This window comes from Chaetodon trifascialis, chromosome 6, assembly GCF_039877785.1.
Source record: "Chaetodon trifascialis isolate fChaTrf1 chromosome 6, fChaTrf1.hap1, whole genome shotgun sequence".
Lineage (NCBI taxonomy): Eukaryota > Metazoa > Chordata > Actinopteri > Chaetodontiformes > Chaetodontidae > Chaetodon > Chaetodon trifascialis.
In genome coordinates this window covers 392,688-420,000 of record NC_092061.1, presented here as the reverse complement: position 1 = coordinate 420,000, position 27,313 = coordinate 392,688, and the positions used below count along the sequence as shown (strand labels likewise).

The 27,313-nt window shown below is 47.3% G+C and overlaps 2 protein-coding genes across 2 annotated transcripts in view; both read right to left on the bottom strand.

Moving 5' to 3' along the window:
• LOC139332111 (coiled-coil domain-containing protein 180-like) overlaps positions 1 to 16,732 on the bottom strand; it is a 20,125-nt gene extending 3,393 nt beyond the window's left edge. The window contains exons 1-17 of the mRNA XM_070963823.1: positions 16,715 to 16,732; positions 15,805 to 16,383; positions 14,970 to 15,067; positions 14,361 to 14,446; positions 13,081 to 13,190; positions 12,826 to 12,954; positions 12,437 to 12,547; positions 11,657 to 11,752; positions 11,419 to 11,582; positions 11,087 to 11,194; positions 10,843 to 10,922; positions 10,247 to 10,335; positions 9,064 to 9,183; positions 8,788 to 8,961; positions 8,409 to 8,524; positions 2,611 to 2,737; positions 1 to 51 (exon numbers count right to left, since the gene is read on the bottom strand). The exon at positions 1 to 51 is cut by the window's left edge and continues 108 nt beyond it. Coding sequence (XP_070819924.1) covers positions 1 to 51; positions 2,611 to 2,737; positions 8,409 to 8,524; positions 8,788 to 8,961; positions 9,064 to 9,183; positions 10,247 to 10,335; positions 10,843 to 10,922; positions 11,087 to 11,194; positions 11,419 to 11,582; positions 11,657 to 11,752; positions 12,437 to 12,547; positions 12,826 to 12,954; positions 13,081 to 13,190; positions 14,361 to 14,446; positions 14,970 to 15,067; positions 15,805 to 16,383; positions 16,715 to 16,732 — 2,256 coding nt within the window. The remainder of the gene's footprint in view (positions 52 to 2,610; positions 2,738 to 8,408; positions 8,525 to 8,787; positions 8,962 to 9,063; positions 9,184 to 10,246; positions 10,336 to 10,842; positions 10,923 to 11,086; positions 11,195 to 11,418; positions 11,583 to 11,656; positions 11,753 to 12,436; positions 12,548 to 12,825; positions 12,955 to 13,080; positions 13,191 to 14,360; positions 14,447 to 14,969; positions 15,068 to 15,804; positions 16,384 to 16,714) is intronic.
• A 1,524-nt stretch (positions 16,733 to 18,256) lies between these two features.
• card9 (caspase recruitment domain family, member 9) lies at positions 18,257 to 27,110 on the bottom strand. The gene is made up of 13 exons (XM_070964453.1): positions 26,555 to 27,110; positions 25,738 to 25,835; positions 25,224 to 25,333; positions 24,930 to 25,048; positions 24,630 to 24,836; positions 24,472 to 24,555; positions 24,077 to 24,313; positions 23,835 to 23,960; positions 21,452 to 21,640; positions 21,307 to 21,364; positions 21,081 to 21,208; positions 20,398 to 20,456; positions 18,257 to 20,317 (listed from the first exon to the last, which is right to left on the bottom strand). Exons 1-13 carry the CDS (start codon positions 26,666 to 26,668, stop codon positions 20,224 to 20,226), a joined length of 1,623 nt encoding a protein of 540 aa, XP_070820554.1. The 5' UTR covers positions 26,669 to 27,110; the 3' UTR covers positions 18,257 to 20,223.
• Between the last annotated feature and the right edge of the window lie 203 nt (positions 27,111 to 27,313).

The following is a 27,313-nucleotide window of genomic DNA, read 5'->3' as shown; positions in this document are numbered from 1 at the left end:
GGGTTCTGGGTTGGGGGCCAATGGGTCGAGGCTCTGCAGTTCTTCTGGACTCTGAGGGGGACGATCACATTTTCAGAGCAGCAGCTGTGGACGTGAGTCACATGACCCTGCAGCCCATGTGGATTCATACACACTGAGCTAATGTTCCACTTTAACATGTTCCACTTTAACATGTTCCACTTTAACATGTTTTCACTTTAACATGTTCCACTTTAACATGTCCATTTTAACATGTTTCCACTTTAACATGTTCCACTTTAACATGTTCCACTTTAACATGTCCATTTTAACATGTTTCCACTTTAACATGTTCCACTTTAACATGTTCCACTTTAACATGTTTTCACTTTAACATGTTCCACTTTAACATGTCCATTTTAACATGTTTCCACTTTAACATGTTCCACTTTAACATGTTCCACTTTAACATGTTCCACTTTAACATGTTTTCACTTTAACATGTTCCACTTTAACATGTTCCACTTTAACATGTTTCCACTTTAACATGTTCCACTTTAACATGTTTTCACTTTAAGATGTTCCACTTTAACATGTTTTCACTTTAACATGTTCCACTTTAACATGTTTTCACTTTAACATGTTCCCACTTTAACATGTTCCACTTTAACATGTTTTCACTTTAACATGTTCCATTTTAACATGTTCCACTTTAACATGTTTTCACTTTAACATGTTCCACTTTAACATGTTCCACTTTAACATGTTTTCACTTTAACATGTTCCATTTTAACATGTTCCACTTTAACATGTTTTCACTTTAACATGTTCCCACTTTAACATGTTCCACTTTAACATGTTTTCACTTTAACATGTTCCATTTTAACATGTTCCACTTTAACATGTTTTCACTTTAACATGTTCCATTTTAACATGTTCCATTTTTACATGTTCCATTTTAACATGTTTCCACTTTAACATGTTCCACTTTAACATGTTCCATTTTAACATGTTTCCACTTTAACATGTTCCACTTTAACATGTTCCACTTTAACATGTTTTCACTTTAACATGTTCCATTTGAACATGTTCCACTTTAACATGTTTTCACTTTAACATGTTCCCACTTTAACATGTTCCACTTTAACATGTTCCACTTTAACATGTTTTCACTTTAACATGTTTTCACTTTAACATGTTCCACTTTAACATGTTCCACTTTAACATGTTCCACTTTAACATGTTTTCACTTTAACATGTTCCACTTTAACATGTTCCACTTTAACATGTTTTCACTTTAACATGTTCCACTTTAACATGTTTTCACTTTAACATGTTCCACTTTAACATGTTCCACTTTAACATGTTTTCACTTTAACATGTTCCACTTTAACACGTTCCACTTTAACATGTTTTCACTTTAACATGTTCCACTTTAACATGTCCATTTTAACATGTTTCCACTTTAACATGTTCCACTTTAACATGTTCCACTTTAACATGTTTTCACTTTAACATGTTCCATTTTAACATGTTCCACTTTAACATGTTTTCACTTTAACATGTTCCCACTTTAACATGTTCCACTTTAACATGTTTTCACTTTAACATGTTCCATTTTAACATGTTTCCACTTTAACATGTCCATTTTAACATGTTTCCACTTTAACATGTTCCACTTTAACATGTCCACTTTAACATGTTTTCACTTTAACATGTTCCCACTTTAACATGTTCCACTTTAACATGTTTTCACTTTAACATGTTCCATTTTAACATGTTCCACTTTAACATGTTTTCACTTTAACATGTTCCACTTTAACATGTTCCACTTTAACATGTTTTCACTTTAACATGTTCCACTTTAACATGTCCATTTTTACATGTTCCACTTTAACATGTTTCCACTTTAACATGTTCCACTTTAACATGTCCATTTTAACATGTTTCCACTTTAACATGTTTCCACTTTAACATGTTCCATTTTAACATGTTCCACTTTAACATGTTTTCACTTTAACATGTTCCATTTTAACATGTTTTCACTTTAACATGTTTTCACTTTAACATGTTTTCACTTTAACATGTTCCACTTTAACATGTTTTCACTTTAACATGTTTTCACTTTAAGATGTTCCACTTTAACATGTTTTCACTTTAACATGTTCCATTTTAACATGTTCCACTTTAACATGTTTTCACTTTAACATGTTTTCACTTTAACATGTTCCCACTTTAACATGTTCCACTTTAACATGTTCCACTTTAACATGTTCCACTTTAACATGTTTTCACTTTAAGATGTTCCACTTTAACATGTTTTCACTTTAACATGTTTTCACTTTAACATGTTCCACTTTAACATGTTTTCACTTTAAGATGTTCCACTTTAACATGTTCCACTTTAACATGTTTCCACTTTAACATGTTTTCACTTTAACATGTTCCACTTTAACATGTTTTCACTTTAACATGTTCCACTTTAACATGTTTTCACTTTAACATGTTCCACTTTAACATGTTTTCACTTCAGCAGTTTGTCATTTGGATTCGTCTGTTTCTGTCTAATAATCCATAAATAAAAACAATCAATCACTTCTGAAGACAATTCAGGGAGCTGGCACATGACTGAGGAGCGGTGTCTATGGTTACCTGTGTGCAGGTGTGTCTGAGGTTGTAGAAGGATCGGAGGCTGCTGCTGTAGGACAGGAGTTCCTCCAGAGAGACAGACGGGAGACGATCCAACAGCCGACACTGTTCAGACACACACTCACTCCAGCTGCGCATGCATGCACGCGCACACACACACACACACACACACACACACAGGAAGTCAGACGTCCACACCTTCACAATAAAAGCCTTATTCCCCGCTGTGAGAGATCCTGCTGCTGAACACTGACGTTCATCTCAAAGCTCTCCTGTCAGTCAGACGTCCTCATGAACACACAGCAGGATGTTTTCAGGTCCAGCCGTCTGTCTGTCAGGGTCACTTTGTGTAATTATGAACACAAACGTGAAACATAAAACTGTTTCTTAAGTCAGGCTTCTAAAACGTTCCATGGGTCAACTTCTTCTCCGTGAGGACGGTGAAACATGAACAGCTTCAGTGAGGAATCTGCCAGCAGACTTTTAAACGTCCAGTGAAGCATTAAATGAGCACACGGCTCAGCTTCATCGTGAACTCATCACTGACACACTGCTGTTTTCTACTCCGCTCTAAATTCAAACCCTCACAGTTAGAATAAAATGCATTTTAAGAACAGAGACACGACTTAATCTAATCCAAACCATCCCATCCCATTCCCAAACTGTCGGCCCGCCCGACAGCAGAACATTTGATGTGTGACCTAGTGAGCGTCTGTGCACCTGTTTGCTTTCGGCTCAGTGAGTCTTCCTGCTGACTGACGCCCTCTAGCGTGACGCGGTGGGATCAGACCTCCACTCACAGCTGACGACCTGCTGATGATTCTGTGTTTTTAGCTGAGCTCCAGCAGAGAATCGGCAGTCAGAAACTGTTCATATGATGGACACTCAGGGACGAGTCTGTGCTCCTGTGCTCTGGGTAATGTGGCACGCACTTACACACCAGTCACAGCATTAGTTTACTGAAAACTCAGCTGCTGGTATTTGCTGCTGCCGCTCTTCATCACTGTTGGAAGCAGGTGAATGGGCTTTAACAGTGACGTGTGTGTGGTGGATCTGTTGACACTGATGTGATGATAGATGGTCGATGATGGAATCTGCTTCTGGTTGACTAACTGTGTTTCATTTTCTAAAGCTGTCTGTGACTTTGTAAAAAAGTTCAAAAAGAGTTCAAACACAGGAGGATATCTACCTTCTGTCAACAGCAGGGAACCGATAGATAAATTAGGAAATAAACTGTCAGATAGTATTTCTACAGGAAACCCATTTATCAGATGGGGAGCACGAAAAACTTAAAAAGTCATGGGCAGATAAAGCATACTACTCTTCTGATCCATCGGGGAGGAAGAAGGGAGTGTCCATACTTATTCATAGACAAATCAATTTCATACATACATCGGTGCATCAAGATAAAGTGGGGAGATATATCTTGATTAATGGTTTAATTGATGGTGTAGAGGTATCCTTTGTAAATGCATATGAACCTGAAGATGATCCTGGTTTTATCAAAACACTGCTAAATGTGTACGGTACGGCTACGGAGTATTATTGATGGGGGGGGGGACTTTAACTGTGTAATGTCTCAATTAATGGATCGTCAACCTCCCTCTAAAGCACAACCTTTCCAGAATGGGTAGAATGTTTAAAAGTCAGTCCGCAGAAATAGGCCTAGTGGATATATGGAGAAGCAAATTTCCAAGAAGTAGGAACTTTAACTTTTACTCAAGGAGGCATGCATCCCTCACCAGGATAGATTTCTTCTTCACCCCCAAGGCTGAGTTGTACCGAACAGAAGAAATTGAGATATTGCCCATTACTATCTCTGATCATGCCCCTTCAGCTCTTAAGTGGAAAATAGGCCACAGACCAATGTCAGAACAATGGAGGCTCAATGCATCTCTTCTCAATGATAATGAGTTCATTTCCTTCATAATAATCTGGACACAAACACTTCCCCTGAAACCTCACCCCTAATACTATGGGACTGCACTAAAGCTTATATTAGAGGACGCATCATTTCATTTGCATGCAATAGGAAATGAAAGAAGGAGGCCAAACAGCAGGAATTAGAAGGAAAAATAAAGGATCTAGAAGACAAACACAAACAATTTACTTCATCGGCTCTAAAAAATGAGCTCAACTCAACTCGCAGAGAACTTTATGGCCTATTAACAGATAAAATTGAGGGAAATTTGAAATTCACAAACCAGAAATATTATGAATTTGGCAATAGAGCCAGTAGATTATTAGCATTCAGAAAACAGCAGTCATCTAATATCGTACAAAGAATAAAATCACATGACATATTCGTTACCAAACCAGATGAAATAACACAATCCTTTGCAGAGTTTTACAAATCCCTGTACAAAAACAGAGATACTTGCTCGGATGAGGCTAAGCTTACAGATTTTCTAAAAGACATAAAACTACCAGATTTAATGGAATCAATGACGAGGGAGCTTGATGAACCAATTCAAGAATGGGAGATAAAACAGGTGATATCAACACTTAAAAACAATAAAAGTCCAGGGCCAGGTGGCCTCATTAATGATTTCTACAGGACCTTTAAGGATATACTATCCCCACTGTTATTAAAAGCATACCATCACTTGCTGAAATCCAAAACTATGGCACCATCTTGAACAGAGGCAACTATTGTGGTGTTACATAAAGAGGGTAAAGATCCTTCGCAATGCCAATCCTACCGACCAATATCAATGCTAAATGCAGATCTACGCATCCTAACGGCAATCCTGGCTAGAAGAGTTAATCAGATAATTACTCAAATAATTCATCCTGATCAGACTGGATTTATCAGTGGAAGGCACTATGGAGATAATCTACGACGCCTGTTAAACATAATATCACACCAACAGGACAAGAAAACAGAAGCAATAATTTTATCTCCTGATGCTCATAAGGTGTTTGATAGGGTATCATGGCAATATCTTATTCAAACTTTAAAAAGGTTTAACTTTGGCCCTAATGTCATTAAATGGATAGAGACTGTTTACTCGGCCCCTCGTGCCTCGGTTAGAGTTAATGGTTGTAGATCAGAGAGTTTCATACTTGAACAGGAGTGTAGACAGGGGTGTCCTCTGTCACCTCTTTTGTTTGCAATTAGTATCAAGCTGCTCGTTTATTAGAGATAGTGATGAAATAATAGGAGTTGTAATAGATGAAGAAGAACATAAGCTGTCGCTTTATGCCGATGATGTATTGCTATATTTGACCGAACCAACAAAAACCATACCAAATTTAAAGACGCTAATCACTGAGCATGGATACTATTCGGGATACAAGGTAAATGTGGAAAAAACAGTAGCTATGGATGTCAATAGCAACATCCCACAAAGAGTTAAACAAATGAGTTCATTCAAATGGCCTAATGAGGGTATTAAATACCTGGGCATATACATCCCATCATCTTTACAAAACTTGTATGAGGCTAATTATAATAAAGTAATTAGGCAGATTAGTAATGATCTGGATCTGGTCTACACTCCCTCTCTCTTTATTGGGACACATTGAAAGTATCCGTATGAATATTCTCCCAAGACTGCTTCATGTTTTTCAGATGCTACCCATAGGAACTTTTGAGACTCTGGACAAAATCTGCTCGAAATTTATATGGCAAAAATAGCGCCCCAGAATTAGATTAAAAACCCTACAGTTGTCAAAAACAGAGGGAGGCCTCAATCTCCCTAATCTAAAATATTACCTCAGGGCTGCACAAATCAAGTATTTAGTAGCATGGATGCGAGATGATCCTAACACACGTTGGCTTATATTGAAAAAAGCAAGTGCCCAGAGCCTTTACAAACTCTGCCCTTTTCAGACACCCCTACAAAGCAGCTGGCACAATGGACAAAGACCTACGGTGGCCAACAGGTACAAACACGCTGCATATACAGAAACGAGATGCAAATACAGAAACGAGATGCATATAAGAAAACAGATGCAAAAGAAAAACACTGTAAATACAGAAACGCGCTCCGAATAAGAAAACAGATGCAAGAGGAAAACGCTGTAAGTACAGGAACGCACTGCATTTAAGAAAACAAATGCAAAAAGAAAGTCATACAGCGGAAGTGCTCCAGGCCTCTAGGGGCAGTGGAGACACACGACGGACGTATCAACATGCGGGGCAGATGAGGACATGAGGAGAAGAAGAAAGTTTTCAGTGGGAGGAAAGTTTGAGTCGGGAGAGACTACATGGAAAAGTACCTACAAAAAGTTCCCACACGTGGGAAAAAGAAAGACAGAAGGTAAAAAGAATACGTACTTTTCCATGCGTACTCTTCCCGCGTTCCTGTACTTACAGCGTTTTCCTCTTGCATCTTGTTTCTGTATTTGCATCGCGTTTCTGTATTTGCATCTCGTTTCTGTATATGCAGCGCGTTTGTACCTGTCGGCCACTCTCAAAATTCAGACAGTGTTTGGGTTACCAAAGCTTATCTCCCCATTAACAAGTACTGGATTTATGAAAAACTTCAAACCCAAAATCTTAGATATTAATTTTAGGAAATGGTGGGAACACAGACTGACTTACCTATATCAGCTGCTTGATGGTGAAAGTATTAAGACTTTTGAACAGTTGGAGAATGAATTTGACCTTCCTAGGACAGATTTCCTTCCTCACAGCCCACAAAGGTGGAGAAAAGTTATAAATCCCTTATAATCCCTAGAATGTCTTATAGATATTCAAATGGGAAATGGAGAGAAAAAGATAATTAGTAAATGATACAGTATATTTTCATCCATGAACTCATACAATACCCTACAGAGACGAACAAGACGATATCACAGGAGGCTTGGAGGGAAGTATGTACTGAAGCTCACTTATCTACAAACTCAAACTCATGGAGAGACTTTAAGTGGAAAATAATGACTAGATTCTTTAGAACTCCAGAAATAACAGCCAAGTTGGGTCCAGTTTCCAGTTCGTGCTGGAGGAGCTGTGGCCACAGAATGCCAATCATACCCATATATACAACAGGAAATATCACAAGATCGCACTGTGGCACTACTTGGGGTAATACCTGCTGACCTGCAGGGAAGGGCCAGAAAATATCTTTGAAATATTTTGTTTACCGCAGCCTTAAAGTGCATAACCATCAAATGGCTCAAACATCTGGATTTAGAAAATCTGCCCTGTATCAGATGGAGCAAATCACATATTCACTAAGGCTTCAAAAGCCTGCTTTTACTAAACGATGGAGCCCTGTGCTGTCTGTGTTGACACAGTGAGCCCTGGAACTGGACTTACCTGATACTCCTGTCACTTCATTGTGAAGGTCGCATTGAGACTTTTACACTATTGCTGTCTGAAGGCGACACTAACTTTTATTCTTGCAGGCCTGCTATATTTATTTTACAGAGATTTTTGTACCCCTCTAAATCCTCTTAAATCACTTTCATCCTTTGTTACTAACTATCTCTGAGTGGAAAGTTCTATTAAGCTCTGTTTCTGTAGGTGTTTTTTGTTGTTGTTGTTGTTGTTGTTGTTGTTTTGTTTTGTTCAATACCCAGTGTGTAAGTGACACTTCTAGTTGTAAAAGAAGAAAGTGTGTGACGTATGTGAAGTAAGTTCTAAAAAAACAAACAAACAAACAAAAACGGGAGGATATGAGTCCTCGAACTGTCTGTTCAGGTTCAAACACTCCATAATACTGCAATCAATTTACATCTGACCTGATTCAGGCCCTTCGCCCCCCGACCCAACCTTTCCCACCTGCCCTGACAACAGTCAAGCTAGCTTCATTATTCTGAAGAAGCATTAGCTTCAGCATTAGCATACATACCTGTGTTTGATGTCCTGCAGGTAACGGACAGTTTTGTCCAGAGATGTTTTCAAAGCGTCCTCATTGCTCTGCTGACGGAGTCCAGCCAGAAGGTCGTCCAGATGCACCTTCTTCCTCTGGCAACACAGCAGCAAAGCATCATGACAGACAGATGCTCACAAGCCCCACCCACCAGGTGTGTCCCTCAGATTAGTACAAACAAGATGAACCTGAGATGGACTGACGACTCACCTGTATGTGGTTCAGGTGAGACTAACCTGTGTGTGTTGCTGAGGTGAGACTCACGTGTGTGTGTGTGTGTGTGTGTGTGTGTGTGTGTGTGTGTGTGTGTGTGTGTGTGTGTGTGTGTGTGTGTGTGTGTGGTTCAGGTGAGACTCACCTGTATGTGTTGCTGCTGTGAGTCTCTGAGGTTGTCCAGGTGTTGCTGTAGCTCTTCTTCTCTCTTCGCTAACCTGCAGCTGTGTGTCTCCCATAGCAACACTGCTCCTCTCATCACAAGAAACACACACCTGCTGAGGCTGAGAGCATGACGTGCCACTGAGTCACAACACAGCTGCAGACAGACAGGTAGACAGACAGGTAACATAAACAGACAGGTGAGTGAAGGTGGACATTTAGACACAGTCAAAGTCTCAGTGAGATTTGTGTGACTGACATCTAAAGCAGCCAATTGCTCTTCATCCTGACTCTGGTTTCGTCCAATCAGAGTGAGAAGCTGAGAGCTGACGATGTCATTCACCTCCTCCTCTGACAGGTGCAGAGCTGAGAGTGCCTCCTGCAGGACAACACCATAAAACTATAAGGCAATCATCAATAACACTGAACCATCTGATTGGTCAGAGTAAGTAAGGAGGACATATTGTGGTTTCAGCAGCAACTGAATGCAGAGTCTCCTCAGTCCTGAACTCAGGACTGTTACTACAACACGCTTGTAATTCATGTAACACACTGTCAACAGACCATCAGTAGTTTGAGGACAGGTGAGGTGTGATCATTGTTTATTTTTTGTGTTTCAAAAAAGTTTCACCACATTAAAAGATCAGCAATACTTAAAAAAATTAAGTTTAATGTCACGTTTTCAAACATTTCAAAACAAAATGCAGTGAAACGTGCAGTCAATGCAGTGAAACATGCAGTCGATGCAGTGAAACGTGCAGTCGATGCAGTGAAACGCGTAGTCGATGCAGTGAAACGCATAGTCGATGCAGTGAAACGTGCAGTCCATGCAGTGAAAGATGAAGTACATGCAGTGAAACGTGCAGTCCATGCAGTGAAAGATGAAGTACATGCAGTGAAACGTGCAGTCGATGCAGTGAAACGCATAGTTGATGCAGTGAAACGCGTAGTCGATGCAGTGAAACGCGTAGTCGATGCAGTGAAACGTGCAGTCCATGCAGTGAAACATGCAGTCGATGCAGTGAAACGTGCAGTCGATGCAGTGAAACGCATAGTCGATGCAGTGAAAGATGAAGTAAACGCAGTGAAACGTGCAGTCGATGCAGTGAAACGTGCAGTCGATGCAGTGAAATGCGTAGTCGATGCAGTGAAAAATTAAGTGAATGCAATGAAACGTGCAGTCGATGCAGTGAAACGTGCAGTCGATGCAGTGAAACGTGCAGTCGATGCAGTGAAACGCGTAGTCGATGCAGTGAACGATGAAGTAAATGCAGTGAAACGTGCAGTCGATGCAGTGAAACGCGTAGTCGATGCAGTGAAAAATGAAGTAAATGCAATGAAACGTGCAGTTGATGCAGTGAAACGCGTAGTCGATGCAGTCAAATGTGAGCTCATCAGGAGAGATTCCATCTTGGATCTGAACTTGCTCTGTGTGTTTTCACCTCGCAGCGCTCCACCTCAGCCAGTCGATCCTGCCACTTCTGTTCGTAACGACGACGCAGCTGCTGGATGAAGTCCACATGAAGACTGTCTGAACACACACAACCGCAGACACACACTGAGCAGCACAGCGGCCAAGTTTCCAAATGCAGTACATTTAAATCAAATTTCCACAAAACATGACTGAAAGCTTGTGTGCATTCCCTCCTGCTGAGGTCCAGCCATCACTGGCCGTCAGCTGTGCCCGGCGAGGCTCTCAGCTGTTAACCTGCAGACTCTGTTTAAACAGAGGCCTCCACTCTGCCTGATTACAAAGGAGCACAGTCCCTCCACGTTTTGCATATGAGCCTAATGATGCTTCTATGCTTCCTTCTATCGACTCTTCGGGGCGTTTCACCCTCAACACAGCGCCTGTTTTCACTGCTCATTAGGAAACAGCAGGATAATGTTGGAGTAAGTTTTAAGAAATCTCAGAGAAGTTGTTAATTATCATCGACTTACCGTGAAATCACAGAGATGTAAAATGAAGCATTAGTGAGGAACACTGCGGATTGAAGTGAAAATGAAACCAGGCGGACACAAACGTGAAGACAGTTACCGATTTGCTGATTGATGGTTGTCAGCTGGTTGAACCAATCAGACACCAGAGCAGTGGAGCAGGAGGGCGGGACCAGGAAGCTGAAACAGAGAGACAGGATTTGATTGGACAATTGGACTGACTGACCGTCCAGCCAATGAAAAGATAGTTCTATCACTGCTGTCTTCTTTTTAAGGACAGCATTGTTGTGACTGATCAACTGAACCAATCAGACGACAGAGAGCAGCGTCTCTGCTGCTGTTACCACATCTGGTCGATGATGTCACAGCGTTGTCTCTGAGTTTGTTTCATCATCCGAACCATCTGCTGATCTGAGACCAGCTGCTGCTCCTCATCACTGCTGCAGAGAGTCCTACAACACAAGTACTACGTTACTGAAGCAGTGGATACAAGTACTACGTTACTGAAGCAGTGGATACAAGTACTACGTTACTGAAGCAGTGGATACAAGTACTACATTACTGAAGCAGTGGATACAAGTACTACTGATTCAGCTGCCAGAAACATTCAGACTGATGTCTCTGCTGTTGGACAGTACCATCTGGACCTGAATCTGGATCCCGGTGGTCCACCAACCTGAAGCGGTCTATGACCTGGTTGACTCTGCTCCTCCTCCAGCGGCTCAGGCAGTCCTCCCAGTGCAGACGGAGGAGCGACTCCTGCTGCAGGTTCTCCTCCTGTAGGAGCAGCAGCAGACGAGCCGCGCTGCGACGATTGGCCAGAAGAGACTGATTCAGCATCTGAGACACAGACGGAGGAGGCGTGTGAGTGCGTGGTTGCCGGGGGTCAGAGGTCAAAGGGGGCGCTGGGTTACCGTGGCTTCGGTGTGGATCAGTCTGCAGACGTCAGGTGGAGGCAGGAAGCCGATCTTCTCCAGCCAATGGCAGAACTTCCTGAGCACAGCTCTGATCTACGAGAGACACTCAGAGTTGAGTTCTGCCTTAATTCTGTCGCTCTGACAAACAACCGACCAATCGTCCGACAGCGCGGTGGACTTCCTCTTCTGTCCTTCATGTCTGCAGCTTTTCGAGCGTTTTTTCATTCAGTTTTAATATTATTTTGCATTCCACTGATTGATTACTTTTTGAATCATTAAGACTTGGATCAACAAGACTGGAGCGGTGGCGCCGGCGGCTCGCCGACTTTAAACATTCAGGCTTAAAGCAGCTGACGCCCCGTTAGTTATAACCCGAGTCTGGTCGGAGCGTCATCGATTATTACATCAATTAGACAACAACTAATATGAAGAGCGCGTGATGAAGAGCCTGTGATGAAGAGCGCGTGATGAAGAGTGCGTGATGAAGAGCCTGTGATGAAGAGCGCGTGATGAAGAGCGCGTGATGAAGAGCGCGTGATGAAGAGCCTGTGATGAAGAGCGCGTGATGAAGAGCGCGTGATGAAGAGCGCGTGATGAAGAGCGCGTGATGAAGAGCGCGTGATGAAGAGCGCGTGATGAAGAGCACGTGATGAAGAGCCTGTGATGAAGAGCGCGTGATGAAGAGCCTGTGATGAAGAGCGCGTGATGAAGAGCCTGTGATGAAGAGCGCGTGATGAAGAGCGCGTGATGAAGAGCGCGTGATGAAACCAGTCTGACCTGATCGATTCGTTGACTCTCAGATTTGGTCAGTTTGTGATTCAGCTCCATAATTCTGATCTTCCTCAGCTTCACCTCCTCCTCCACCTCCTCCCAGAGAACATACACCTCCTACACGCATGCACACACACACACACACACACAAACACACACACACACACACACACACACACACACACACACACACACACACACACACACACACACTTTAGGTTTTCATCACTTTTGCACACATTTCCATTTCAGCACTTGAAGGACTCCTTGTCCACATTCTCTTAAGTTCTGAGTCTCAAAGTGATCACAAGCTCCAGCAGCTGCTGAATGGAGCTCAAGGTGAGGCTGTGGTCAGTGCGCAGGTACGCAGGTACGCTCCAGGTGTTCATGTGTACCTGCGCGCCGACACGCTCCAGGTGTTCCAGCTGTTCCATTCTGTCCTTCAGGGTGTCCAATCTGAGGTCCACCTCCTGTAGGGAGGACAGCAGCTCCAGACTGACAGTTCTCACCTGAGTCTCACACACCTGAGACACAACATGTAAATTAGTTCAGGTAAGGAAGCAGCATCGAGTGTATATCAGTGTGAATATGATACACCTGAAGTACTGCCTCAGGTGTATCATACTGCAGTATATCAGTGTGTACAGTACCTGAGTGACCTCCGTCAGCTCTGTCTCCATCTGTTTCAGAGCGTCTTTATGTTGTTTGCTTTTTTTCTCAGTCAGGTGTTTGATGATGTCAGAGCTCGGACGGTCGACTGCTGAAAGAGAGGGTGACAGGTGAAGCTGCAGCTGTGATTGGCTGCCCAACAAAAAGTGGAGATTTCAGCCACAGTGAGTCCATCTGTCAGTCTGTTCGCTCAGGTGTTGTCTTTGTCTCTGTACCTGACAGGTGAGGCTGTCTCTGTCAGTGAATCTGAATTCAGACCTTCACGTACTGTGATGTGTTCAATGTCATCACATCAAGTCTGCGAGTGTGCTGGACCCTTAAACTGAGCAATGAGACGTATTTCAGAGCTGTAACCACGTCCACGAAGGACTCTGGTGAAGGTGAGGTGGTGAGGAGGAGAAGAACAAACGTTCACTCACCGGAGGACAGACTGTGGACAGAGAGGACAGGTGGTTCAAAGAGGAGTGAAGGAAGCAGTTTATGTAAAAACAGGAGGAGGTCTACGACGCCACCGATCCTCCACCCGCAACACCCATCAGCCCTTCACCTGGGCTCAGGTGACCAACAACTGTCCTTCACACCTGGGTTCAGGTGGCTCCAACAGCTCAGTGACTGTCGTCACATGACCAGGAGCATTAACGACGGACGTGGGATCAACGACCGTGATAACGAGCCCGCAGAGGTTAAACACCTGGGACTCCACACCAGCCAATCAGAACTGAAGAAGCTTCTTGGATGAGAGCGAAACTTTCCAGTTTCCAGCTGATCCTGATCCTCCCTGGATCCAGACTCTCAGCTGATTGGTTCTACCTACTTGAACTGGACCTTCATTGGTGGTTTTTCAGTCGCTGATCAGTTTTAACATCAACACTTTGAATCTGACTCAGCAGATCTTCAACGGGCTAAAAGAACAATGAAGGCACAGAAACCAGAGACCACTTTGGATTCTGGTCTATGTTTGGTCTGTTTCACTGCTGGAGCTGCAGCCAGAAAACTGATGAGTTTACAGTTAGATTGTTGGTGTTGATCACAGATAATATTCAACCAATAAACTTCACTTTGATTTGTCCACAAGCTGCAGCGATGTCCTCGTGTCCTTCATCAGGGGACAGGGTCAGACCTGAGTCCAGTTCCTGAGTCTGATGTTTAAATGTGCTCGTCAGTTTAATGTTTCAGCCTCCAGAACGTTCCGTCAGATATAAACAGGAAGTCAACAAAGAAGACTGAGAAGCGTCCTCTGATCAGACTCAACAATACGAACCCAGAGTGTCAGGAAGTCCGCCGACATCGTCAACGTCTTCATCAGCATCAGGCTGCTGCCCCCTGCTGGACGGAGGACACAACCACCTGACAGACAGACAGGAGGACAGAGAGAGACAGAGAGAGACAGGAGGAGAGACAGAGCGAGACAAGAGGACAGAGAGAGAGACAGGAGGACAGAGAGAGAGAGACAGGAAGACAGAGAGAGAGACAGGAGGACAGAGAGAGAGAGACAGGAAGACAGAGAGAGAGAGACAGGAAGACAGAGAGAGACAGGAGGGGAGAGAGAGAGAGACACACACACATACAGAAAGACAGAGAGAGACAGGAGGACAGAAAGAGACAGAGAGAGACAGGAGGAGAGAGAGAGAAACACAGGAAGACAAAGAGAGAAAGACAGGAGGACAGAGAGAGAGAGAGACAGGAAGACAGAGAGAGACAGGAGGAGAGAGAGAGAAACACAGGAAGACAAAGAGAGAGAGAGACAGGAGGACAGACAGAAAGACACAGGAAGACAAACATGTTGAGCATACAGTTCATGATGTCTGTGATGATGCAATGTCTTACTGTCCATCCATCTGTCTCTCTGTCCGTCTGTCCCTCAGTCTACCTGCTGGCTGTACTGCAGTGTGTGTTGCTGTCCTCCGCAGACAGACAGTCTGTCCTTGTGTCCTTCCGTCCAGCCAGCAGAGATGTGGACAGCTGAACCTTCAAAACACAAACACGTTTCAGTAAAAGCCTTCCTGTTCCTTACTGAACACTCTGTCACTCACCTGTCACTCACCTGTCAGTCACCTGAACACTCTGTCACTCACCTGCTCACCTGTCACTCACCTGATCACCTGTCACTCACCTGATTACCTGTCAGTCACCTGATCACCTGTCACTCACCTGCTCACCTGTCAATCACCTGATCACCTGTCACTCACCTGATCACCTGTCAGTCACCTGAACACTCTGTCACTCACCTGCTCACCTGTCACTCACCTGATCACCTGTCAGTCACCTGATTACCTGTCAATCACCTGATCACCTGTCTGGTGAATGTAGAGGAGTCAAAGTACAAAGCAGTACTAAAAGGAAATATTCAAGTAAAGTACAAGTACCTCGCACTTGTACTCACATCCAGTGTACAGGTGTATTCTGTCCCTGCTGCCTGTTCATGACGTCACTTTGTGTTCCAGGGACTGTGCTGTTAGCTAACTGCGTTAGCTTAGCTGGTTAGCGTCACTGTATTAGCGGCAGGCTAACCAGCTAACACTAACAATATAAACTAACGTTAGCTAGGGTTCCACCACCACCATCATCATCATCATCATCATCATCATCATCATCATCACCATCAGCAGCAGCAGCAGCAGCACAGCCTTCACACAGCTCACGTTAACAGGTGGACCAGTGGTTTATGCACAAACTTCAGATAAAATAACGTCACTAAAACACACCTGAGCCTCAAACAGCTGCCGGTACACCTTCCCGCTCCGCACCGCTCTGCTCTCACACATGAGGCACCGGGAAGGAGCGGAGTCCAGCGAGAAGGAGCGGAGTCCACCAAGAAGGAGCGGAGTCCAGCGAGAAGGAGCGGAGTCCACCAAGAAGGAGCGGAGTCCAGCGAGAAGGAGTTGAGTCCAGCGAGAAGGAGCGGAGTCCACCGAGAGGGAGCGGAGTCCACCGAGAAGGAGCGGAGTCCACCGAGAGGGAGCGGAGTCCACCAAGAAGGAGCGGAGTCCAGCGAGAAGGAGTTGAGTCCAGCGAGAAGGAGCGGAGTCCACCGAGAGGGAGCGGAGTCCAGCGAGAAGGAGTTGAGTCCAGCGAGAAGGAGCGGAGTCCACCGAGAGGGAGCGGAGTCCAGCGAGAAGGAGCGGAGTCCACCAAGAAGGAGCGGAGTCCAGCGAGAAGGAGTTGAGTCCAGCGAGAAGGAGTTGAGTCCAGCGAGAAGGAGCGGAGTCCACCGAGAGGGAGCGGAGTCCACCGAGAGGGAGCGGAGTCCACCGAGAGGGAGCGGAGTCCAGCGGGAGGTGACTCTGTTGAGTGGACAGTCGTCCGCTTTCACTTCTTGTCCGTTAACCTCAAACCGTTTCAAACTGTCTCAAATTGTCTCCTGCTTTGTTCATCCGATCGGAGTGTCTTTCTGTCACCATGACAACGAGCACACAGAGCATTTTGCAACGTTCAAGTTCCGCGAGAAATGTGGGAGAAACTCGTGTTAGAAACATCCAGAAGAGTCACTCCACACTGCTTTTGACAACTTTAAACTCTTCATGTCTTCAGTAGAGTGACCAATTGTTCCCAAACTGAAGGTCTGAAGCCCCATGAAGTGAGTTCAGTGCAGTACAGAGCAGTACAGTACAGTACCATACCGTACAGTACCATACCGTGCAGTACTGTAAAGTGCAGTGCGGTACTGTAAAGTGCAGTACTGTAAAGTTCGGTGCAGTACTGTAAAGTGCAGTACTGTAAAGTTCAGTACTGTAAAGTTCAGTACTGTAAAGTGCAGTACTGTAAAGTGCGGTGCAGTACTGTAAAGTGCAGTACTGTAAAGTGCAGTGCTGTAAAGTGCGGTGCAGTACTGTAAAGTTCAGTGCAGTACTGTAAAGTTCAGTACTGTAAAGTTCAGTACTGTAAAGTGCGGTGCAGTAATGTAAAGTGCAGTACTGTAAAGTGCGGTGCAGTACTGTAAAGTGCAGTACTGTAAAGTGCAGTGCTGTAAAGTGCGGTGCAGTACTGTAAAGTGCAGTACTGTAAAGTTCAGTACTGTAAAGTTCAGTGCAGTACTGTAAAGTGCAGTGCTGTAAAGTGCGGTGCAGTACTGTAAAGTGCAGTACTGTAAAGTGCAGTACTGTAAAGTTCAGTGCAGTACTGTAAAGTGCAGTACTGTAAAGTGCAGTACTGTAAAGTGCGGTGCAGTACTGTAAAGTTCAGTACTGTAAAGTTCAGTGCAGTACTGTAAAGTGCAGTACTGTAAAGTGCGGTGCAGTACTGTAAAGTGCAGTACTGTAAAGTTCAGTACTGTAAAGTTCAGTGCAGTATTGTAAAGTGCAGTACTGTAAAGTGCAGTACTGTAAAGTGCAGTACTGTAAAGTGCAGTGCTGTAAAGTGCGGTGCAGTACTGTAAAGTGCAGTACTGTAAAGTTCAGTACTGTAAAGTTCAGTGCAGTACTGTAAAGTGCAGTACTGTAAAGTGCAGTACTGTAAAGTGCAGTGCTGTAAAGTGCGGTGCAGTACTGTAAAGTGCAGTACTGTAAAGTTCAGTACTGTAAAGTTCAGTGCAGTACTGTAAAGTGCAGTACTGTAAAGTGCGGTGCGGTCCACAGAGGAACATTTATCCTGTAAGCTTCAGGGCATTCAATTGTTCGCAACTGGACTTTGTCAGTTTGTCTTGGAAGACGTTTCGTCTCATCCGAGCAGGCTTCATCAGTTCATGCGCACCAGACTCAATAGGACAGCTCTCGTCCAATGAAATGGTGTTAGGTTCAAGTATTTATCCTCTGAGTGAGGCCAACCCCCAAAACCAAGGATGGTATCACTCTATTGTGAGGCAAACGACCCCCCATTAAGGCGGGGTAGCTTCTCTCAGCCACTCTCAGGCTGGTGCACCCCAAAGACCGGACACCTCGTACTCAGAAGAACAATCTGGTGTCTGTGTAACATAGTTAAAAAGGTTCATGATAAAATACATTGGTTAAATCCCGCTAAATGGGACAACAGCGCCATCTGCTGTTTTCATCAGTGCCTGCAGTCTTAGTTTAGCAAAGCATTATGGGTAATTCCCAAAGCAATGGATGAACTCCGTAGAGAGAGAGCATGTGCAGTGTCCACAGCTGACGGTGATTTTGCTCTATGTTCATGTTTTGACTGCAGAGAAGAAAAATAAACCTGAACTGTGACAACCCAGACCAGCTCCAAGATATTTATTCAAAAGAAGACACACCACGCAGAGGTCACATCTGCAGTCCAGTGCAGAGAGGAAAGGACAGACTTATATACTGGGGAAACAAACAGCCGCTGAGCAGACGCATGGCACAGCACAGAAGAGCTAACTCTTCAGGTCCAGACTCAGCTGTTTACCTGCAGCTCGAGGAGGAAGCACACTCCTCTGAGGATAAAAATGTGCATATTCTGGACAGAGAAGACAGATGGTTTGAAAGAGGAGTGGGAGAAGCCATCACCGTCTCTGAACAGAGGGGGGGTCTGAGACACCACCTATCTCCCACATACAATGCCGTCCTTTCATCTCTGCCAAAGAGATTCAAAAACTTAGCCTCTGAAAAATAAACACAAAGCCATTCACACATGGCTCAAAGAGCCCCCCAATGACAAGAGTGGGACACTAACGAGGCAGACGACTGTCGCTGACACCCAAAGGTCGCACCCTACCCGTCTTAACGGGGGATCGTTTGCCTCACAATAGAGTGATACCATCCTTGGTTTTGGGGGTTGGCCTCACTCAGAGGATAAATACTTGAACCTAACACCATTTCATTGGACGAGAGCTGTCCTATTGAGTCTGGTGCGCATGAACTGATGAAGCCTGCTCGGATAAGACGAAACGTCTTCCAAGACAAACTGACAAAGTCCAGTTGTGAACGATTGAATGCCCTGAAGCTCACAATGACCTGGACGGAAGAAGACAATAAAATTTCTCAGTCAACATTTGTGACTTTTCTACAATTTGAGCCTTTTTCATGTGACAGACTGAAAAGTTTCACCTCCTGAATGAAGCTCAGAAGGAAAAGTCACCTGAACTCGACACAAAGACCTTGAAGCAGGACACAAGCTGACCACATCTGAGGGAAAGCAGCCTTGTTTTACTGTGATGTGTTGGAAATGAACTCTTCTCTGAATGTGGACAAACCTGACGGCACAGCAGAGGACAGCTTCCTACAGCAGGCGGACTGTTCGGTGTGGGTTTCACGTACTGTTGTTGGTTGAAAACCTCATAACTTCAGCTCTTTGCTTGGTTGTGTTTTGCTGAAATGAAGCTTTTGCGGCCTCTCGTGGGCTCGTAGTGTTTCATCTGGAGCTTATTGAGAATTTTACAGTAAACGTATTTGTCTCCATTCCTAAAACGCTGATGGGAGGTTTTTGGACAACAATAACACAAAATGGCGTTCCACTTATTGTCTTCCATATTGGCTTTAATGCTGAGGTCACATCACCAGAACACGATCACACGTTTGGCTTTTCTAGACGACAGAAGCACTGAAACATTTTAAATGCGAACACCTGCAGCTGCACATCATCCTGCTGATGACGGCTTGAATGAGAATTAGAGTAAGAGGACGTCCTGCACTGGAGACATCCACCATAAGTCCACAGACAGACAGACAGACAGACAGACAAACAGACAGACAGACAGCTTCCTCACAGGTAAACACAAACGAAAAGTGAAAATACTCAGACGATGTACCCAAACGCAGCGCAGTACATAGGCCCCTGAACATGTATGATTCATACCAGGTCATTGAGACTGAGTCAAACGTCTCAGTTTTGAATTGTTGAATTGTTGGTTTCTCTGTAGACAAAGAGTTTGGTCTGTACCAGCTCTATATGGAAAGTGTCCTGAGACAACTTCTGTTGTGATTTGGCGCTATACAAATAAAATTGAATTGAATTGAATTGAAAACGTCCAAATGATGGCGGTCAGTCAGTGAGATCATCAGCTGAAGACTCTCATCATGATGACTGCCAATGACTTTTATTTCATTTCATCATCATCATCATCATCATCATCAGACTGGAATCAGGTCAAAGGTCAAAGTGAAACCCTCAAACACACAGAGAGACGTCAGCCTGATGCGTCAGAAACAAATGCTCTTCACTGGTCGGACTGGTCGGACTGGTCAAAGGACGCCTGTTTGGATTCACTCGGAGTCGGTGATGTCACTGCCGCTGCTGTCGTCAAGGTTACCGGCTGTGAACTCCTTACAGCAGAGCTTGGACCTGACGGCTCGCTTCCTGTTTGTCATGGAAACAAGAACGTCAGTCCCATAACTGCAGACATATTCTGGACAAAGCTGAAAGGGATCCCGGCTGACCTGCGGTAAAGGAAGTTTGGTTGACTTCTGGAGGTCAGACCGCCATGTGTCTCCTCCTCCTGCACACAGACAGACAGGTAGGCGGAGAGTGAGACAGGTGGAGGTGAGACAGCTCAGTTCATTTTACCGTGTTTGAGCAGGATAATCGAGTCAGTATGAAGATGTCTTCACCAAAGAGAAAGAGAAAACCAGGCAACGAAGACACGTCAAAGCATCACTGCAGTCTGCTGATCAGGTCTGCCGGGGTCCCCCATTCCAAAACCAGATCAGCTGACCCCAGAGACAGTTCAGAAGACATGGATCCACATCTCTAAAGATGTAACGCAGTGAGTCTTACAGCAGAGCCAAGCTAGCTGTCTCCCTCTGCTTCCAGCCTTTATGCCAAGCTAAGCTAAGCTAAGCTAAGCTAAGCTAAGCGGCTCCTGGCTGTAGCTTCATATTTAGAGAGCGGAATCGATGGGACTCAGAGAGGAAGAGAAGAAGACTTCGCTGCATGTTGACCCACTGTCACTGCCTTCTCCGTCATCGCGTCCACTCTGTCCACGGTCTCTCGGCCTGCGGTGAGACGGACTGTCAGAACGTGGCCTGACCCGGTCCGTCTCTACAGTCCGCCTCCTCCAGGCCGGTGTTCCCGTCAGCTGACACAAACATGCAGAGAAGAAGAAAAGCCTCAAACACGTTACCCATGATGCAGCAGTGCTGGGCTTCTGCTCACACACTGCGGCTCCTCCTACAGGAGAGCCGAGCTGCTGTGGTGCTGCCGCCTCCTCGTTCTCCCCCGACGTCCCACTGCGGACCTCCTCGCTGCTGCCTGATCAGACCGAGTCACACGACACCAGGTCACATGACATCACGTGACATCATGTCACATGACACCACTGCACACGTACTTCATGTGACGGCTCTCACCTTTAGCAGCGTTCTCTGTGGGCTCCTCCTCCTCCTCGCTGCTCACACTCCTCTCACACTGAAGGGGAGAGCCTTCATCATTACATCATCATTACATCATCACCACCAACATTGTCAACACCGTCCTCCTCCTCCTCTTCCTCACCTGGTGAGTGTTGCAGGTGAGTCTGCGGAGGCGTGTCCTCAGCTGTAGCTCCTCCCCCTGCGACCTCAGCAGGAGGAGCTCCAGCCTATCAGACTGCTCAGTGAGCTGTCTGACCTGCTCTCTGTACTGATCCTTCTCCTGGAGGAGCAGCCGCACCTCCTCCTGCTGCTCCGCCCGTGACGACAGAGCCTGAAACACCAATCAGAGGGTCTTGTGTTAATGACGACATCATCATCATCATCATCATCATCATCATCATCATCATCCTCAGAATTTTACAGAACCCAATAACAGAACTGATCATATCTTCTCTCCTCCCCCTCCCCCTCTCTCCTCACCCTCTCTCCCTCTTCCTCTCTCCTCACCTTCTCTCTCCTCCCCTTTCTCCTCACCCTCTCTCCTTCCTCCCCCTCCTCCTCTCTCCCTCCTCCCCCTCCTCCTCCTCTCCCCCTCCTCCTCTCTCCTCACCTCCTCCCCCTCCTCCTCCTCTCTCCTCTCCCTCCTCCTCCTCTGTCCTCACCCTCCTCCTCCTCTCTCCTCACCTTCTCTCTCCTCCCCCTCCCCCTCTCTCCTCACCCTCTCTCCCTCTTCCTCTCTCCTCACCTTCTCTCTCCTCCCCCTCCTCTCTCCTCACCCTTTCTCCTCACCCTCTCTCCTTCCTCCCCCTCCTCCTCTCTCCCTCCTCCCCCTCCTCCTCCTCTCCCCCTCCTCCTCTCTCTTCACCTCCTCCCCCTCCTCCTCCTCTCTCCTCTCCCTCCTCCTCCTCTGTCCTCACCCTCCTCCTCCTCTCTCCTCACCCTCTCTCCTCACCCTCTCTCCTCACCTCCTCCCCCTCTCTCCCTCCTCCCCCTCCCCCTCTCTCCTCACCCTCTCTCCCTCCTCCCCCTCCCCCTCTCTCCTCACCCTCTCTCCCTCTTCCTCTCTCCTCACCTTCTCTCTCCTCCCCCTCCTCTCTCCTCACCCTTTCTCCTCCCCCTCTCTCCTTCCTCCCCCTCCTCCTCTCTCCCTCCTCCCCCTCCTCCTCCTCTCCCCCTCCTCCTCTCTCCTCACCTCCTCCCCCTCTCTCCTCTCCCTCCCCCTCTCTCCCTCCTCCCCCTCCTCCTCACCCTCTCTCCCTCCTCCTCTCTCCTCACCTTCTCTCTCCTCCCCCTCCTCCTCCTCACCCTCTCTCCTCACCTTCTCTCCCTCCTCCCCCTCCTCTCTCCTCCCCCTCCTCCTCCTCTCTCCTCACCCTCTCTCCTCACCTTCTCTCCCTCCTCCCCCTCCTCTCTCCTCTCCCTCCTCCACCTCTCTCCTCACCCTCTCTCCTCCCCCTCCTCCTCCTCTCCCTCCTCCTCCTCTCTCCTCACCCTCTCTCCCTCCTCCCCCTCCTCCTCCTTTCTCCTCACCCTCTCTCCCTCCTCCTCTCTCCTCACCTTCTCTCTCCTCCTCTCCCTCCTCACCTTCTCTCTCCTCCCCCTCCTCCTCCTCTCTCTCCTCAGCCTCTCTCCCTCCTCCTCTCTCCTCACCTTCTCTCTCCTCCTCTCCCTCCTCCTCTTCTCTCTCCTCCCCCTCCTCCTCCTTTCTCTCCTCAGCCTCTCTCCCTCCTCCTCTCTCCTCACCTTCTCTCCCTCCTCCCCCTCCTCCTCTCCCTCCCCCTCCTCTCTCCTCACCTTCTCTCCCTCCTCCCCTCCTCCTCCTTTCTCCTCACCCTCTCTCCCTCCTCCTCTCTCCTCACCTTCTCTCTCCTCCTCTCCCTCCTCCTCTTCTCTCTCCTCCCCCTCCTCCTCCTCTCTCTCCTCAGCCTCTCTCCCTCCTCCTCTCTCCTCACCTTCTCTCCCTCCTCCCCCTCCTCCTCTCCCTCCCCCTCCTCTCTCCTCACCTTCTCTCCCTCCTCCCCCTCCTCCTCCTTTCTCCTCACCCTCTCTCCCTCCTCCTCTCTCCTCACCTTCTCTCTCCTCCCCCTCTCTCCTCTCCTTCCTCTCCCTCCCCCTCCTCCTCCTCTCTCCTCCTCTCCCTCCTCCTCTCTCCTCACCTTCTCTCCCTCCTCCTCCTTTCTCCTCACCCTCTCTCCCTCCTCCTCCTCTCTCCTCACCTTCTCTCTCCTCCTCTCCCTCCTCCTCTCTCCTCACCTTCTCTCTCCTCCCCCTCCTCCTCCTCTCTCCTCACCCTCTCTCCTCACCTTTTCTCCCTCCTCCCCCTCCTCCTCCTCTCTCCTCACCCTCTCTCCTCCCCTTCTCTCTCCTCCTCTCTCCCTCCTCCCCCTCTCTCCTCACCTTCTCTCCCTCCTCCTCCTCCTCTCTCCTCTCTCCTCACTCTCCTCCTCCCTCCTCCTCTCTCCTCACCCTCCTCCTCTCCCTCCTCCTCTCTCCTCACCCTCCTCCTCTCCCTCCTCTCTCCTCACCTTGTCTCTCTCTCTGATGACCTCCTCCAGCTGTCGGAGGGTTTGTTTGTTTCGTTGACGGTACATCCTGGCGTCTCCCTTCAGCTGAGTGCAGCGCAGCTCCAGCTCCTCCTTCTCCTCCAGACTCTGAGAACACAGGAAGCTCACCGATGAGTGTCAGGTGAGTGCGTTACCTGTCAGCGTCACACCTGAACACTCTGCAGGTGTACAGTTGTTAGGAGGTTGCTCCTCTTCCTCCTCACCCTGGCTCTCTGCTCCTCGGCTCTGTGGAGGTCTCTCCTCAGTGTGAACACTGTAGTGAGGAGAATCATCTGAGGAGGAGCTGGACTCTCCTGCTGCTGCTGCTGCTGCTGCTGCTGCTGCTGCTGCTGCGTCTCCTCCGGCTTCTCCTCTTTTTTCTCCTCCGGCTTCTCCTCTTTCAGCTCCTCCAGTCTGCTGGGATGGAAGAAGGTCTCTGTGGGCAGAGCCAGACTCCTGCTCTGAAAACACACATTTGAACATGTTAATGCATCATCCATGTCGGACCTCCTCGATGAAGCGTGATGATGTCATCGGAGGAGGTCGCCGGACGCAGAACACCTCAATAAACGCGAACGATCAAAGGCCGATCACTTCCTGTCAGCTGAAGCGCATCTACCTCCTGCAGCGGTCTCAGCGTTCGTCGCCTCAGCAGTCGAGTCTGACTTTCAGCCCGCAGCACTGTGTGTTTCAGACGCTCCACCTGCACAGAGAGGTCAAAGGTCAGATACACCTGCAGCTCTTTGAAGCGGTCAGTGAGGTCAGGGGTCGGCTGACCTCGATCTGCAGGTCTCGGTTGGCCAGCAGGGAGTCGCTCTTCTCCTGGCTCAGAGCGTTGACGTCTGCCATCAGACTGTAGTTGTGATCTCGGAGCTGGTTCACCTCCTTGCTCAGCCGCTCCCGCTCCTCCCGAAGCTTCTGCACACGCTCGCTCATCTTCTTCAGCTCGCGGTCCCTCAGCTGCTGCTGCCGAGACCACGTCTCCTGCAGAACCCAGAGATTTAACCGGCGTGTACCACCTGTCATCGGGGAACTCTGTGCTCTGAGTCTTTCACTCTTCCTTAGTGACCTGCTCACCTGTTCCTTAGCAACAGAGCAGGCCTGCTGGCGACGCCTCCTCTCACCCTGCAGCGCCCTCTGCAGGCGGCTGACCTCCGACATCAAGAACTGAGTCAGACCAGATTCACCTGCTGTGTCTGAACAGAGAGACTGAATTATTCCTGGAGATGCTGCACTCAGTGAACACACAGGCAAGGAGACAGGAAGGGGACAGGTCAACACACAGGTAAAGAGACAGGTAAGGAGACAGATCAACACACAGGTAAACAGGTGAACTCAGGTAAACAGACAGGTGAACACAGGTGAACAGACCGATGAGGATGCTGAAGGTCTTGTTGGGCTCCTTCCCGGTGATGCGACTGTACAGTTGAGGATAATCCAGCTCCAGACTCTCCAGGAAGGCTGTGTAACCTTTGACCCCTCCTGTGAAGGTCAAAGTTCAAGCGTCAGCTACATCAGCCAGTGAAGATGGCTGCCAAACCAGACAGGAACATGCTCCTGGTTACGAGGACATGATGGTAACCAGTGGACTTGCGTGACCTCCAGGACTCGGATACGACCTGAGTGACCAGAACAGCTCGCCTGACTCGGACACGATCTCATTGACTATGACCTGACGTCTGTGATGTAGATGTGACACGGGAGACTGGGATTTAAGCTCAGTGACTCGATGAAGACCTCAGGGACCTGGACATGAGCTGATCTCAACCACTTGGATATGACTGGTTTCATTACTTCGACACGACGTCTGTGATTGGACGTCGCCTCCATTCATGTCAGACTCAGTGGATCGTCTTCGTCAACGTCTTTTATGAATAAAGTTTTAGTCTCAACACAGACGACGAGTTTCTTACCGACTTTTCTTCTCCTGATGACGAGGCCGGGGTCATTGAAGAGCTGCTCCTCATCCTCAGCACTGATCACCTGACAGCAGCCAACACACAACAACCAATCAACATGGAGCAGGAGGAGCAAAGGGGTACAAAGCAGAAAAGCTTTGGTAGCTGTGCTATGAGGAGGAGAAGGAGCAATTCTTGAGTCTGGTGGAGGTAGCAGGGCAGCATGTGTGGAGAAGGAGGGTGAAGGAGGGTCTTCTGTGAGGGTGGACAGTAGTATATGGAGGTGGGGGAGGAGTACCAGGAGCAGATAGAGTTGCAGGAGATAAAACAACTGCAGAGTACCTGACAGTGGTGGAGGTAGGGAGGCATTTCAGGAGGAGGTGAGGCAGTCGTCTAAGGAGCAGGATATGTAGCAGGAAGAGGAGGTGCAGTAGCAGGAGGAGTGCCCTAACATGAAGCCATTTGTGGAGAACAAGATGTATAAGGAGCAGGACGAGCACCATGAGGAGGAACACTGGTGAGGACAGCCAGTGACTAAAGGAGCAGGAAGAGGAACAGTAAGTGGAGGAGCAGGAGGAGACGCCTGAGGAGGAGGAGCAGGAGGAGACGCCTGAGGAGGAGCAGGAGGAGCAGGAGGAGCAGGAGGAGCAGGAGGAGCAGGAGGAGACGTCTGAGCAGGAGGAGCAGGAGGAGCAGGAGGAGACGTCTGAGCAGGAGGAGCAGGAGGAGCAGGAGGAGACGTCTGAGCAGGAGGAGCAGGAGGAGCAGGAGGAGACGTCTGAGCAGGAGGAGCAGGAGGAGTACCTGACACTGGCGGAGGTACGGAGTGATTCTTGAGGGTTCGATGGTTTTGATGAGCAGCATCCTGAAGTCGTCCAGCTGCAGCCAGCAGAGGTCGTCCTCACACACTCCGTCCATCACTCACCTGGACTTTACTTCACACCGAGCACACCTGTCCTACCTGTCCTGTCAGACACACCTGTCCGTCTGTCTCGACGGCATCGTCTCTGTCTGTCCTCACGTCTCTCTGCTGTTTTCTGTGCTTCTGTGTTTCCTGAGGAACAAGTCGTTTCTCTCACTTCCTGTTTCTGTCTCCACCTCTGTGTGTGTGTGTGTGTGTGTGTGCGTGTGCGTGCGTGCGTGCGTGTCTGTGTGTGTGTGTGTGTGTGTGCGTGTGCATCAGTGCACTTCCAGTAAATTCTAAATGCTGCTCAGAGGACAAGAGGTCAGCTGATCTGGAAAATGTCAAATTTGTCAACAAACAAAGACGCAGTTCAATAAATGTAAAGTTTCCAATAATGAACGAAGGATGAATCAATATTTTCTGGAGTTCTTCTTCTTTCTGAAAAATTCACATTCAGGTTAAAAAACTGCGTGGACTAACGACGATGACTGTTAGCTGCTGCAGCTACAGCAGCGTTTAGCGCCACCTACAGATGAAACGATGGAAGGATCCCGGTCTGTCCAACGTCCAATGAGAGATTACGTCAAAAAGACACGATGGTTGACAACGTTCACTAACGGCCATAAGGTGGTGCTGTGTCTGCCACGCTTCAGAGTTCA